Source organism: Nymphaea colorata, chromosome 10 (assembly GCF_008831285.2).
Source record: "Nymphaea colorata isolate Beijing-Zhang1983 chromosome 10, ASM883128v2, whole genome shotgun sequence".
Lineage (NCBI taxonomy): Eukaryota > Viridiplantae > Streptophyta > Magnoliopsida > Nymphaeales > Nymphaeaceae > Nymphaea > Nymphaea colorata.
In genome coordinates this window covers 15,772,571-15,787,425 of record NC_045147.1, presented here as the reverse complement: position 1 = coordinate 15,787,425, position 14,855 = coordinate 15,772,571, and the positions used below count along the sequence as shown (strand labels likewise).

Below are 14,855 nucleotides of genomic sequence, written 5' to 3'. Positions count from 1 at the left end.
AGCACTGGCTTGTCTTCTAAGGTTATATGTTCAGTATTCTATACATTGGAGGATTCATGTTTCGACATTCTTCTTAGTTGCCATATTTACTAGAACTCGTGTCATGCGCCACCCAATTATCCTAGAAGAATAACACCCACAAGAATTGAAGTGACAACCGGACTCTCAACCGGTTAGTCGGTCACATTGTACCCCTTGGAGCAATTTCGTTTGAACTTTCATAATGTTACATGAGCACTTATTTTACAGCTATATCAAACATCTCAGGCTTCCTGCTCCAAAATGATCTGTAATGGGTTCTTATGTTTTTTAAAATATATGAGTTCTACATTCTTAAGCCCTGGGGTGTAATTTTTGCATGTGTTCGTGGTAGGATTTCAGCTTTCACTTTTTTTTTCACCTGCCATTTACCATGTCTAATTGCTAAAGTCGAGTGACTTGAGTCCTCTCCTGTAGCTCCACTGTAGATCATCAGTACTTGTACCAGTGGTTCATATTCTGCTATCTATGTTGCAGCAGGAATTCATGTTCTGCTATGATCCAGTTACCACTCAATTCCAATTTTAGCGCGTATGGATTCCAAGAAACGTAGTAAAAACCATATTGCGAGTGAGTCTTCTGATAAGCATCGGTGGTCCAAAGAGGTAGTTGATACTTGATAGGATTTAGTTGAGGAATTATCTTGGAACTACCTACCAACATCTTTATCTGTTGCCTGTTGCTTATCCAATCTAATGGTAGAAGCCACCTGGCAAAGGAGGTTAGAAATGAGCGGGTAATTGCTTAGATTTTAGGTAAACTTTCTAGCTTGATGAATGCAAGTATTTTAGTCACCGCTTTAGCCTTAGATGGGTCAACCTCTATCATGAAGCCCTCTCTCTATATCTTTTTTTATATATTACTACGTAGGTGGCAACTTGATTTATCCATTACTAGTCAAGTAGAAGCTTATTCTTACGTATATGTATTAATATGCATAAACCTCTCTCTGTATATATCTTTATATGAATATATATGAAATTACTTTATTGTAAGACGGTGAAGTCTGACTGAGGAGAGGAGTCCCCAACAGTTTTGGCCAAATGAGGCTCACGGATGGACGCAAGCATGACGTTTAACCAGTTAATATGCTGATGCCATCCTTCGTTCAACGGATGAAACTCAAATTTACAAAAGCGCATCTGCGTTCTTTCCAAGAGATTACAAACACATCTCAAGATTTTAGATTCAAGAACCATGCATCAGCTTTCAGAAGCATGCTTAATTTTTAGAATAGTATGCAGAAAGTATTTAGGCAAAGAGACTGTGATGCATGCAAAACAGAGAGAGAGAGAGAGGGTCCTACTAGATAGCGCCTAAATATTCGAAGTCCTCGTAACTAAGACATGGCCAAGCCGCCCAAGGTTTCCGAATTCCGAGTAAAATGAATGAGATGGTAAAAGCCCAAAAGCTAATACCATCGCTGATGAAATCATTCAAAGCAACAAAACCAGCACAGCACCATTAGTTACGGTGGCGGGGTAAAGGGATCAATTGCGGTAGCTCACAATAGTTGGGGGTATCAATGATCATACTGACATCAGAGTGCGCAATCAAGACTTGAGGGAGATTCGATTTGGATTATAAAACGAGAAATAGATTCAATTTTTAACATGTCATCAAATTCAGACTGCGAGGATCAAATACATTTCTCATTCAGTAATAAAATCAGACATTGAATTCAAATTCAATGCCATCGAGATCAAAATCTTATATTGAATCCAACTACCGTGTTCAGACACTAACCAGACACTGGATAAAGTTTGAACCATTCAAATCCCAATATATAACACGGTGCTAACCATGACAAAAAAGAAGCATAAAATTAGAACCACTTTCTTTATTCACCAATTCAAGTTAACATGGGAACATCTAAAATGATGCCTCAGATTCCTTTTTCCTTCAATATCAAGCCCATATTGAACAAGTGTATTGGGGGAAAAACAACAAATAAGCCTCTTACACAATTTGATGTACAACGTAATCGCAACCTATCAGCCGTTCCAGAAAGAAACCATGGAGACACTACACTTATTCCCCATAGCTGAAGTCCTACAGAATCTGAAGGCACAAGATTTTGATGAAGCTCACGCAAAAAGATCATCAACGTTGCACTCTCCAAGAAACACTTTGATGCTTCGCGGTGAACCACAGCTGCCTTCTGCTATAATTGCACGGTCATTTGCTGCCATATGTGCAATAATCTTGTATATCATTTCAATCTGCAAGAGAGGCAGGCAGATGATTCATGTGATAAATATGCAAAATTAGTGCAAGCATAAAAAAGAGAGTATGTATTAACCATACCTCGTCTGGAGCATGGCAACGATCAGCAATTTCATCCAATGTTAATGGCTCAACAGGTTCTTTGCAGCTAGCGAAACATAACAAAGAGGAGGGGAAAAACTTAGTTTATCAACAGCGGATACTTGGGAACTTGCAACTTACATCAGTTCATCAGCAGCAAGTAATTGCAGACTCGCAAGGTCATCACAGCCATTATGTGGCTTCAAGTGCAAACAACTAGACATAGTTTGAGTCCTTAAAAATTTTGCTATTATCTGTCTCCCTTAATGCCATTGACAATAAACTATCTGTAAATATGTATATACCGCTACAAGGAATAAAAGGATGCAAACAGTAGGCTTCAGTTTTGACTAGGTCTCACAAGATCTAAAGCAAAAATTAAATTCGGAAATAAAAGCAATATCAGATCCAGATCAAATATACCAAAACGACTGACTGATAAAGTACTGCTCAAACTGGACCGGATATTTGTTGTGTTTGAACTCAGATTAGATGAAAGGTTTCATTGAGCATCAGAAACTGACTACTAGTTAGATGCTCCTTGCTCTACAAAATCAGCATAAACGGATCAAAGTTCAGCTATCCTACTTGAACAAAATCTTAATGGTATGCATCAAACTTCTGTGTTGGGCCCTGTCATCCTTCTTAACTTCAGTGCATGCATATGTATACAAATCCTACTCCTGTTATTTCCAGTAACAAGGAACTCCTGGCCACATCAGTACGCTTTTCAAAAAATTCAATGTAATTTTGTTAGTGAAATCTGACCCTAAGAAGACACACCTGCATGATTTCTTTTAATATTAAAAGTAGACCACAATGTGAAATTAATGGTTGTTAAAAAGAGGAAACACCATCAGTGAAAAGATGCAAAGCTCCACTTTCTGGATCAGTATCATGAAGTTGTTGAACTCATAAATGTTGTTACCTGGCCTCGCTTAGAACAGCAAGAACCCTTTTCTGAAGAGCTAACACTTCCCCTGCTGCCTTCTTCCCAGCCTCCACACCTGGTGTAGAATAACACGAATCAGGAAAAGCAAGTAGCTGAGCATATCATCGAGCACCGCAACATCTTTAACAGGCTTGCCTACTTTGTAGCTGATGAACAAGAGAAGACATAAAGCAAACTTACCAGGCTGATGGTAAGCATTGATGTTAACCAGGGATGCATATATTCCAACAGCACGCTCATAAAGTGCTATCAGCGCTCCAACTGATCTAGGAGTTACCTCTTGAACAGTGACTGTTATGGATTCACGGTTATTTGCATAAAGGGCTGACCGTGTTCCCTGAACAATTAATCATGCAAAAGTAAACAGAAAGGTCATGGATGAAAAACAACAACATAATAAATCGATTATGTAACATCAGCAGAACATAAAAGAGAATAAGTATGTGCACATTAATCAGCATTTCTAGAGGATACAGAAACAATGCATGCAACTGGCCTAGTACATCAGACATGGTTGTTACAGCTGCCATGCTGCATTTCACATCGGTACTCATTCAGATGCAATAGTAAGCAAAACCAACACAGACCTGTAACATGCCAAAGAGATAATCACCACATGTTACGCCAGGCTCAAGCTCCCAGTCGTGGCCAGGTGGCCTGTCACGCAAAACTTCAATAAATGTAACAAAAAAGTTGTGTACTCCCTCTCTCAGCTGTTGAATATAGCTGTAAATAACAAAGAAGAGAAAATGAAATAAGCCATTATTTATTATATTTGAAGATCAGTACAACCTTAAGGTCCAAAAACAACATAGAACTTACGCATGTTGATCAGTGCTCCCTTTGTTTCCATAAACAGTAAGACCCTGATTGACCTGTGAAGGAAAAACACTACCTGTTACACTGTTCATATTGGAGAGGCCAATGACATGTCTTTTGTTATTTTAACATGCAGCAAAAAATGTAAAAGTTCAGATAATATTTCTCCATGTTGAGAAGTGGAATTTATGCAAAGGGAGGCTTTCACATAGGAAAATAATTCTGTCAATTTTGTGGCACCTAGCAGTAGAACTGATTTGGAAAACATACTGAAAAACAGGGTATTTGAACTCTGCATGATGGTAGACAACTGCAGGTTTTTCTATAGTTTAATTTGGCATCTAGAAAAGAGAATTCAATGGGAAAAACTAAGTAACATAACATACAATATCAGTTCCATTAATAAAGATGAAGCTTGTCTGAGAAGACAATGATCCTCAGAGATTAGAAAAACAATTGCATGATCAGATACTAATCCATGGGGGAAAATGAAAAATCTTAACAATTGGCTGCTGCTACATGAGAAGCTTTGTATTGTCTCCAAAAATAAACTTCATTTCTTCATAAATCTTACAGCTAATAGTGCAGCTAACCTTAAATGTGATTTTTTCTTTATTTCTAAACCACTGCTCTAATTGCTTGTGCATTACATTAAATAGAAAAAGATTAAGCGTAATATGAACTTTTAGGCAGGTCACTTAGACAAACCTGATTGCCATCCAGGTCAAGCTCCTTTCCGAGGGATTCCATGACAAGCTGTTGCAGGTATCTACTGAAAAGGAGGAGGCTATCCTTGTATGGGAGTACAACCATATCCTAATGAAAGTCAGATAGAAAAAACACACAATAATAAATAAGATAATAGAAAACGGAATAAATAATGTAAACAAAAAACAGGAAGCAGAGTTAAAAACCTTGGTTCCAACTCCATCTGAAGCCCAATACCAGCACAGAGCTAACAAGGCAGCAGGGTTATTCTTCACCTGTGAAAATATAAAAATTCAATAAAATGAATTGATAACTGAACAACAACTATAAAAGACTCACTTCCACATGCAAATAATCGACTTTTCAGAAAACAAAATAGTAGCAATCCATAAGCATCACAAAGAGCCGATGAGAAAAGATAGTGAAGATCATTATTTATAGAAACTTACAACAGTATTCCGAGTTGCCTCATCCATCATTGCTGCACCAACAAGCATTTCTTTAATGTTGATTCCCTGAACATCAATAAACTGGATTATTAAATGCCCATAGGGAATTACAAAGTTTAGAGCATGAGAGGAGCTTGCCTGCAAAGCAGCAGGAAGTAAACCAACAGCAGACATTTCGGAGGTCCTTCCTCCCACCCAATCAAACATTGGAAACCTTGCCACCCATCCCTCAATTCTTGCCGTGTTGTCTAACAAAGAATTTTCTTGTGTAACAGCAACCCCCTGCCAAAAAAAAAAGCATATTTTGAACATCAGTTAAAAGCAAAATCACATCCAGGGAAAAGAAATGAATGGAAATTTAGCAATATTAATCATCAATTTTGCAAATAAATATGCAGCTGTGTTGAATCACAAACACAACCACTAACAAGACTAATGTTTTGAGCTCTAATGCAATAACTCTTTGACCTTTTGTAAAAGCTCATCAAGAACAAGGACTTTGATGTAAAGATGTTCTTTTAGAAATGGAAAATAATATACTTCTGCATCTCAGCAAGCAACCCCATTACATTGGCTAACATGTTGAATTTCTCAACCTGCACGCTAAAAAACATATTGGTCAACTTACAGATGACTTAGGCTACTCATGCTTTATGGAAGTTGCATTTTAGTGTGGAAAGAAAATATCTAACCTATAATGTAATAAGCTCGTTAATTTGTCCAACTGCTCATTGAATACCAGGTATAAGGACATGTAAATGAGTTAAGACACATTGAATGAAATCAATGTGTTGAAATCGAGAAGTATCTCCTCCCTTTTCCACCCCAGAGCTTGCATAGCAATGAACTAGTTTTGTACATAAAATAGAGGAAAATGGGTGAATATAGCCTCTATTGATTTATTTGAAATGTGAATAAAGTTATAAACCTCAATTTTTACCAAATGCATGCTTGAAAAGGGGACCAGTTTTAAGGCAATCCTACCAGATGACAATAACCCTTCATGTTTGTATTCAGAGAAACATATGTTGCTCCTTTTACTAAGCCTTTCCTTTTGCATTATAAGAAAGTGGTAACTGGTACAACAATAGTTGCAGGTAAAAAGATAAGACGGCCAAAAACTGGCAAGCTAAGCAACTTCACTAAGAGATTAACAGCAACACCATCAAACTTTAAGAATAAGTTACAAAAGGAAAATTTCATCAATTTCTATTTAGTTAAATTATAACAGGAAACGTCCAATTTCATAAATTTAGCATAGGAAGCTTGATTACGCCAGTATATAAGAAAATTTAAATTTTAAACCAATTAGGATTCAAGGAAAAAAAAGTCAAAAAAGGGAAAAAGAAACAGAGAACCAAAACCTGTTTGGAAAAATCAAGTCCAGCTTCACGGAAAGCCTTTTGTACTTCCAACAGACCATTACGAGTTTCCGGTGTGCCACCACTCTGAGCATAAAAAGGTATCTATTAGCTTTTCAACATTAATAGACATATTTTATGTAAATTCAGGATAAAAAAGAGGCAACACACCTTTGATATCACGATTACAAGAGTAGAAGCTAATTCTGATCCAAGTTGTGCAATTTGATGATCAATTCCAGCTGGATCTGTATTGTCAATGAATCTTATCTGCCACAAGCAGCAGTATAAAGAAAATGGGTGTAAGTAAAGGCTAATAACTGAAAATGTCATTGTCACTTAAAGGGAGTGGCCAGATCTGGCAAGCAAAAATAGGCAAGAGTTTATGGTGCTCAAATAGCTATACGCTACAAACACCATAACCATATTATTATAAAAAATTGCAGTTTCATAAGAAAGAAAACAATGAAATAATGTCAAAAGTCCTCTCAAGGTTATTCCTATATTTTAGCAGCTATGCATGTTCCAAGCATTTATAGAAAGACAAACGTGAGCTCTACCAATAGACCTACCATAAAAATGACACCAAATGAGATGTGGTTAAGGTGGACCAGCGTCCTGTCATCCTAAAAACACCGACACCAACATCGATTTAGCTGATGTTATGAGCATGCAAGTGTACATGATGAAAAAACTTGTCCGCTTAGACCAGACTAAGGATTAGCTTGCTTGAGGGTAAGGTCAAGGCTGACTGATATCTTAATTCTGAAATTCTAAGGACAGATGTGTCATTGGGGGAAGTTGGATATCCTATCAGATGTGTGAAACACAAATTTTGTCTATTCCAGTTCCAAAAAAAAAAGCTATGCTTTTTCCAGCCCTTTGTATGACATGAAGCACTCTGTAACAATTTTTCCATGCACCTCCACCTCCTCTTCATAGCAACTCCTCCCCTTCACTGATATACATTCATTTTCCATAGTTGGCAAGTACAGCCAATGCAGGAAAGCACACATCCCATCAGCTTTTGGTGCACATCCATGAAATTCATAGTTGGAATTATTTTCCAAATTATTGCTTGATTTAGACAAATGTGAGCGATTAACAGGAAGAAATATTTTATACTGAAAACAATGTCGTAAACCCAAACAGATACAATAATTTAGATGGTTATACTTATACTCATAAGTGCAAAGAATTTCCCATGAAAAAATCTTCATACGGTTTTCAAAAAGAGAAACATGCCTCACAATGTGTGAAAAAGTACATACCACATCAAACCAATAAAAACTTTTCGGTAGAAAAGTTTCAGAAGGATGATTATCATTACATTATCTTCTTAGGTTGTGAAAAATGTTCACACTTTTATAAACGATCACAGTACCCAATATTGTTCCCTGGAATTCTCAACAAGGCCTTGTTTTCAAGATGTGCCTTTTGAAACAAAAAGATCTCAAAATTCCTAAAAATTCGAAGGCAAAAGGAGTAGGATAAAAACTATGAAATAATAGGTTTCCTCTAAATTTTTGTAGAATTAATAAAGAAACCCTTTTCAAATATAAAAGAACAACATGATAGAAAATATATAAAATATATAAAAATATTTTTTCCAAAAATTGCAAAAATAATTTAAAAAACATCGAATTTTTTAGCAGACACTACTAAATGATGCTAAAACAAGGATAATATTGGGTTATTTCCAAAGATTTGGAGGTGTTGGTGACTGTGTGTGACAGACACAATGTTCATTCCAGCCAATCAGCTAGCCTGAGTTCAACTCTGATAGAGCTACATAGATCCAAAAACTTGTGTGTGAAGAGATAGCTTGATATACAGCAAATATGTAGTCAGGGATAGGAGGCAGAAAAAAGAAGACAAACAAGTAACTGAATCAATTGACTGAATCACAAGGTAGTACGTTTCTGTCACAAGTACCACTAAACCAAGCAGCAAAATGCTGTTTTAGATTTAAAAAAGGAAGGCATAGATCATTTCACCAAAGAAGAGCAGAGAAATGTAGACAACAGATACACACACATATACACATATTGTATTCAACAAGAGATATACAAATCCTAAAAAAATTAAACGAATCCAGTTTATCACATTGATCTAACAGCATCAGTTCCTACCAGTCTTGTTAATCCAGAAGCTATCAGCATAGTCGGCAAACCCGGCAATTTGACAGGAATTATTCAAGACAACCCGGATTGCCATAGAACTGGGTCACAAGTCAAGTCAATGTTATAAAAGGCGTAGCGTATCGCGTATCGGTCGAGCCGACCTATATGCCATATCGTAACGTATCGCAAATGTAGCGTAGCGCATCGTAAAATTATTTTTTTAATTTTAAAAAATATTTTAAAATCAGAAAAAATAGAGAAAATCATTAAAAATCTGAAAAAATGAACAAAAAATCAGAAATCAAGAAAAATGTATTCAAATATAAAAAAGATCATCATACATAAGGAACATTCATGTGTATCAACGACACATTCAAAAATAAGAAATCAAATCTTCAAGAATAACATATAAGCATCCATCACAATTTTAAACTTGAAAATTTTATAGAATCTTAGGACTTAGAGTCTTAGGACTTGGAGTTTTAGGACTTAGATTACATCACAATTTTATAAGTTCAAAACATATAGTTATCATCTTTCATGATTCAACGATAATATTTCCCAAATTGATGAATCCTTGGTTATTTTTTATGAAAATGGGCAAAATATCTCCCTCCTACGTCTATTGGAGTCTTTAAATACAAGAAGAGAGAGAGGGAGGAGTGTTTAAAGTTTTAAACTTTGAAAAAATAAAGAATTTTGTGTTTTCTCCCGTATCGTATGATACGGGGGTGTATCGCCCGTATCGTACGATACGGCCCCCGTATCGCACGATACGGGCGATACATGTACAATACGCACGCGTATCGCATATCGAACGCGTATCATATAGGTTTCTTCGACCTATACGATATGTATCGTACGATATGGATAACATTGAGTCAAGTACTGACTCACCCAGAGAATTGGTTCTGCATCAGCTGAATCGGCTCAGGATCGCCCTATTCTTGACTGTTTCTTTCAACACAGATTCTAATTAATTACACTATGCTCTAAAAAATAAATTATAGTTGTTTATTAGAAATAAATTATTATAATGTGTTGTTTATTAGGTTTCATTATTTGTAGTTGCACTCATAAACTATAATTTAATTCTATTTACTTGATATTTTATAGACATGTTCAACATTGTTATCATTTTGAAGTAAAAGTGCATTAAAGATTTATGTCTTAATCTAGATGAGTCGCCAACTCAACTCACTGACCTGTGACTCAATATTCAGCCAACCATAGTCCATTTCATTGGTTAGCCAACTATGGCTGCAAGAGAATCACTTTGTAATGAATTTCACCTTTCAGGAATTTGTTCCTTATTTGCAAAGATATATGCATGTCCTAAGCCCTAACTATAAGGAACAGATAACAAACACAAAAGGGCAAGTTCAATCTCAAAATTTCAACACCATACCTTCAAAGGAGGATTGTCGGGTGCTAATGCTTCTGCAACAAATTGTGGCCCCAGAGCTGATCCTCCGATACCCACAGAGAGAATATGGGTAAAGCGACCACCTGATGGTGTTGTTATCTGTTGAAATTTTACATTTAGAAACGCAAGCAACATACCAACTGACCAGGAAAAAAAAGCCAATTCAGAAAATGAAACAATTCATTCATAGACAAAAACAAGTGGAACATTTTCATGTCAAGATAGTTTTGAATCAATGAAGAACCAAGCCGAAAAGGAAAACTATGATAACATCATGCTTACTACTTAGATCACTTGGCTAAGTATGACGGAAAACCTGGCACCAGCAACAAAAAGACAGGCTGTAGCTAATTATCATGCACAGAGAGAGAGAGAGAGAGACAGAAAGAGAGAGGGAAAGAAAGAGATTATGGTATTCAAAGGTAAGAGTCCATGCATGCACTAGGTACACTGCATCAGCAATTTTTTTAACAGCATGGACCATAAAAACATGAACAGCAAAGAAGCAAGCTAAGGCTGCTGCTAGTCCAAGAAGCACTATTTGGAGAAAAATATATGTCGACATACATAAACACATAAATAATACATAGACTTATGTATGTACTATTAGACAGAATCAGGTAATGCTAAGGAAGCCAACACCATCTATATAAATGATGAGTTGCCAAGATTGTCCTTGTCTAATAGAAAAAGGACGGCTCTGCAATGATCAAGATAATGAAGGAGATGATGACAAAAGGAAGCAACAATCTGCCATCAAGACAAATGAAGGAAAGACGCCAGATTTTTTCTAACTATAAATTCCCCATAAATCAACAGAACAGATTATCTCCTTTCTTTTTCTCATGTAATGTGAGTATTATAAATGGAATCTCCCACTGCAGATTGATGTGTGTGGGATCAGGGACGTAGGGATGATTCCTGAACCATGTTAAATGTGTGAATTGTTTTTCTTTGCATTATTTAACATGGTAGCAGAGCACTTTAATCATATTTGATAATCAGTGATCTTAGTTCTATGTCGTTGTTGCTGTTATTATTGGAGGGGCACAGCAAGGTGTCCGTGGCCAACTCAAGCTCTAACTCATCAAGCATGACAGGATCAAGTTCCGTAACTGCACAGCTGATCAGCTAAAATTCAAGCCTTCTCAAACTTAAGAAACTTTTAAACTGAAATTAACACCAGATAATTGTCTGGTGTGGGAGTCTCAACTTACTCATGTACTTTTCTGCTGTAATCTCTATGGTTTCACTGAAGGAACCAATATGTGTACTCCAGATTTATCTTCAGCTGATAGAGAACCAAAACCCGTGAACCCGAAGTATATCACTTGGATTAGGCAAGATCAGCTCTTATTGAGCTGGATTATTTCCTCTTTGACAGAGTCAGTTCACAAAGAAATCGTTGGTCTCAAGACAACTCGCAAAAAATCTTATGCTGCTCACTCAAGATGCAAAGTGATGCAGCTCAAAGAGCAATTACAAAGTCTCATAAAAGAGACCCAGTCAGAATGAGTATTTCCAGATAGCTTAAATGTTTGGTCATAAACTCTCTGTAGCATCAAAACCATGATTAGGCATATTCTAAGAAGCCTAGCTGCCGAATATGGACATTTTAGAACTTCAATTCCAATTCCAACTAGAACAGAAGCAATCACTTTGCCTGAGTTACATGGCCTAATTTTGATTCAAGAGTCTCAACCGAGAGATTAAGAAAAAGTTAATAAGACCTTAACCCCCGGTGCTCATTTTTCATTTTTATCATGCACAGTGTCACGAATTTCAATCAGAACCAAAGTCTCGTCACGAAAGGTCACATTGATCCACCAGCATATTTTTTTTATCATTTCAATGATAGTTGTCACAAGAAACCAGTGTCGTGTTTGGGCAAGCTTCAAACCGAAAAAGATGGACAAAAGGAAGAAGATGGAAGGCAGCGTTTACCTTACCACCGATCACGTCATCGGCAAACTTGCAGATGGCGTCGAGGGTCGCCCCAATCTGTTTCCTGATAAAGGGGTTGGGCGCCAAATGCGGGCTGCGCAACCAATAGTGACCCACCATCCGTTTCTCGTCCGGGTTGGCGATGGCACCTTTTTCGAGCTCCTGCATCGCCAAAAACGCCTTCTGGAACCTGGGCTCCATCTTCTCCACGAAATCATCGCTAAAACCAATCCTGCTTACGTCCAGTAGGAGCCCCAACTCCTTGTGCTGGTACAACCACTCCAAATACCGATCCCAGAGATCGGTGGGATCCTTCTGCAAGCCCTCCATCTTGCCCTTCTGGAGGCTCTCTCCCTTCGACAGCTCGGCCGGGATGTCGCGAGCGACAGATAGTGGTCGGAGAAACAACCTCCGGGAAGAAGAAATAGAATGAGAAATCCCGGAAACAGCAAGATTTGCGGGCGAGGCAAAGGTGGTAGGGATGGAGGGCGAGGAGCGGCTTACGATTTTCTTCGCTGTTAGCGTTGACGAGGAAGAGAGGCCCGAGAGTGACGCCATTGGTTGATCGAGGGCAGGCAAAGCAAAATGGAGGGAAGAGTCAGAGATTCAGAAAGGGCAGCCCTTAATATAGGTGACGACGGGCGGAGAAAATAACTGATCTTATCCCTCTCTCATGGTTCAGTTCACATCAACAAAACCATTCTTCCTTTACATCTGTATATATAGAGAGAGGGATGGAAAGAGAAAGCACGGGTTTCCGCTGTTTATGTCTGCGAATCTGATTTCCTCTCTCTCTCATAGATGAGATTTGTCTGAAGCCAGCGGAAGCTTTGCCCGCTTCTGGCGTCCGATTCCGTGATTTCTTCTTTGCCCGCGTCTGACAAATGACATCTTGATCTTATCCTTGTGTTCTTCATGACAAATTCGTACCAACTTTTGTTTTTTCAAGAGATGTAAGTTTCTATTTTTCCATTAACAAAATAAGCTTGAAACCTTACTACTTGTGAACAAAAAGTCCCTACCTGAATTGGGTAACTTGTAAGAAAGTTAAGCTATCTTCAAATGTTTGATGCATTTGATTCAAACAACAGTTAGTTAGTAGGTGACTAGTCGTTGGTTCAAATCTTAGAAACACATACCTTTTTAGAAAACGCGACACATGCAATCAACTACAAGAGTTTTAGGCTCCAAACAAGCCGGTTCAATGTGGCTTCTCTCAAGTATTTGTTAAAAAAATATATAAAACTTGCAAGGAAACTTTTCTACAATGTGAATTTTGGTTAGTCATTCTTGTGACTCATTCTTTTACTTAATGAATCTTGTGTCATTTAAGTAAGAGAATGGTTTCATTGTTTCACAACATAAAATGCGGGCCTTCTAAATGGCAATAACAATAAGTGCGGGACGAATGTAGCAAAGAAAAACTAATTTTTTTTTTTTCTTTGTGATTTTGACGGACCGGTTGTTTTCGGGCCACCTTCCTTCTTCCGGTCAAAATCGCTCCTTTCATGGTTAAAACTGGGTTTTGATTAATACTTCCGGATTTCAGGTCCCATGGATTTATGGTTGAACAAAGAATGAATTTCAGATTTCAGATGCACGAACGCATGCCCTTGGGATCCGATAATATCATATCAAACACAGGTAAAAGTTTATCTTCCAAAATATCTCGCCAAATTTCCCCGACATCATCTTGCTCTCCTTCTGCAACTTGCCAAATTTCTTGCCGCTAGTTCTTTCAAAAACTGCCGACGCGCTATCTTCATCTGGCGTTTGCTCCCCACGTCCAATCCATGTGTAGCCCAGAGATTTTCAAGCTTTTTTTAATCAACAAAAAAAAAAATGTCAGCCATGTGATAGAACATAATATTTTCAGCCTCTCGATTAGAATTCTTTATAATATTTATATTTGTAGTTGGTCCTGCGCGACGAACAAGTTCTGTAATTTTTTTAATTACTTGAATCACGATTGACAGTTTATCATAGTTACATAAAAATGCATGAACTTGTCATTAACTGTGATCAGATTTAGACTTTTCATGTATCTACCAGTCGATTGCGACTGATCCATTTGGAACGAAACGAAGAAAAACAAAATGAGAAAAGGAATACAGTTAGGAAAAGTTTGCAAAGTCGCATTACAGATTCGGCAGGAAGCATCAACATCATAAACGCTTCTGTGGAATTAAGTTTCATAGCTTCCATGGCTACCAACCAAGTAAGTTGGCTTTGGCAACTTCGATTTTTCTGTGCCGTAGTTGGCTTTTAGATCATGGCGAAGAACAGGAAGACTGGCAGAGCCATGGCATGTTAGGTGGTTCGCGTCCTTTCTTCTTTGGTAGAAGCCATGTGGATGTGTGTTTGGTCCTGCGGCTGCAAGTTTTCTACCTAAAATTCAACTGAGACTTGTCATTGCCTCCAAGAGGCGTGTCCATGAGTTGCTTCCAAGTGCTGTCTAAGAAATGTCTTCAATAGCTATTGGGCTCGTAAAGGGAAACCAAGGAGTCTATAAATTTATTAAGTGTTCTCCCAAATTGTCAGCTATTAATGACTTGCAAAATCTCTTAGGGGGCATTTGTTTACTTCAAATTTAGAATTTATAATTCTGATGTGGGTCTCGTGTGGCATGTTTTTGCCGATGTGGCAAAAAAAATCCGTGGTTTATCAAACTAAGGATCTTATGTCGGCACTTGAAATTTGTGTTTTGCCTTTATGCATTGAGAAAAA

The 14,855-nt window shown here is 37.5% G+C and overlaps 1 protein-coding gene across 1 annotated transcript; it reads right to left on the bottom strand.

The window, feature by feature from the left end:
* Positions 1–1,859: 1,859 nt before the first annotated feature.
* On the bottom strand, positions 1,860–12,996 carry LOC116262580 (glucose-6-phosphate isomerase 1, chloroplastic). The gene is made up of 14 exons (XM_031642060.2): positions 12,129–12,996; positions 10,167–10,283; positions 6,807–6,905; positions 6,639–6,722; positions 5,413–5,556; positions 5,275–5,340; positions 5,032–5,100; positions 4,826–4,933; positions 4,121–4,173; positions 3,886–4,024; positions 3,479–3,635; positions 3,275–3,353; positions 2,347–2,413; positions 1,860–2,261 (listed from the first exon to the last, which is right to left on the bottom strand). Exons 1-14 carry the CDS (start codon positions 12,684–12,686, stop codon positions 2,127–2,129), a joined length of 1,875 nt encoding a protein of 624 aa, XP_031497920.1. The 5' UTR covers positions 12,687–12,996; the 3' UTR covers positions 1,860–2,126.
* Between the last annotated feature and the right edge of the window lie 1,859 nt (positions 12,997–14,855).

What these genes read in the sequence shown, in the direction of transcription:
- LOC116262580 (XM_031642060.2), bottom strand. Translation starts at nt 12,686, where the DNA reads ATGGCGTCACTCTCGGGCCTCTCTTCCTCGTCAACGCTAACAGCGAAG. An exon ending in GACTTGATTTTTCCAAACAG is followed by an intron (nt 5,557 to 6,638) that starts GTTTTGGTTCTC and finishes TTTTTTTGGCAG; the next exon opens with GGGGTTGCTGTTACACAAGA. An exon ending in GGGAGCACTGATCAACATGC is followed by an intron (nt 4,025 to 4,120) that starts GTAAGTTCTATG and finishes TGTTATTTACAG; the next exon opens with CTATATTCAACAGCTGAGAG.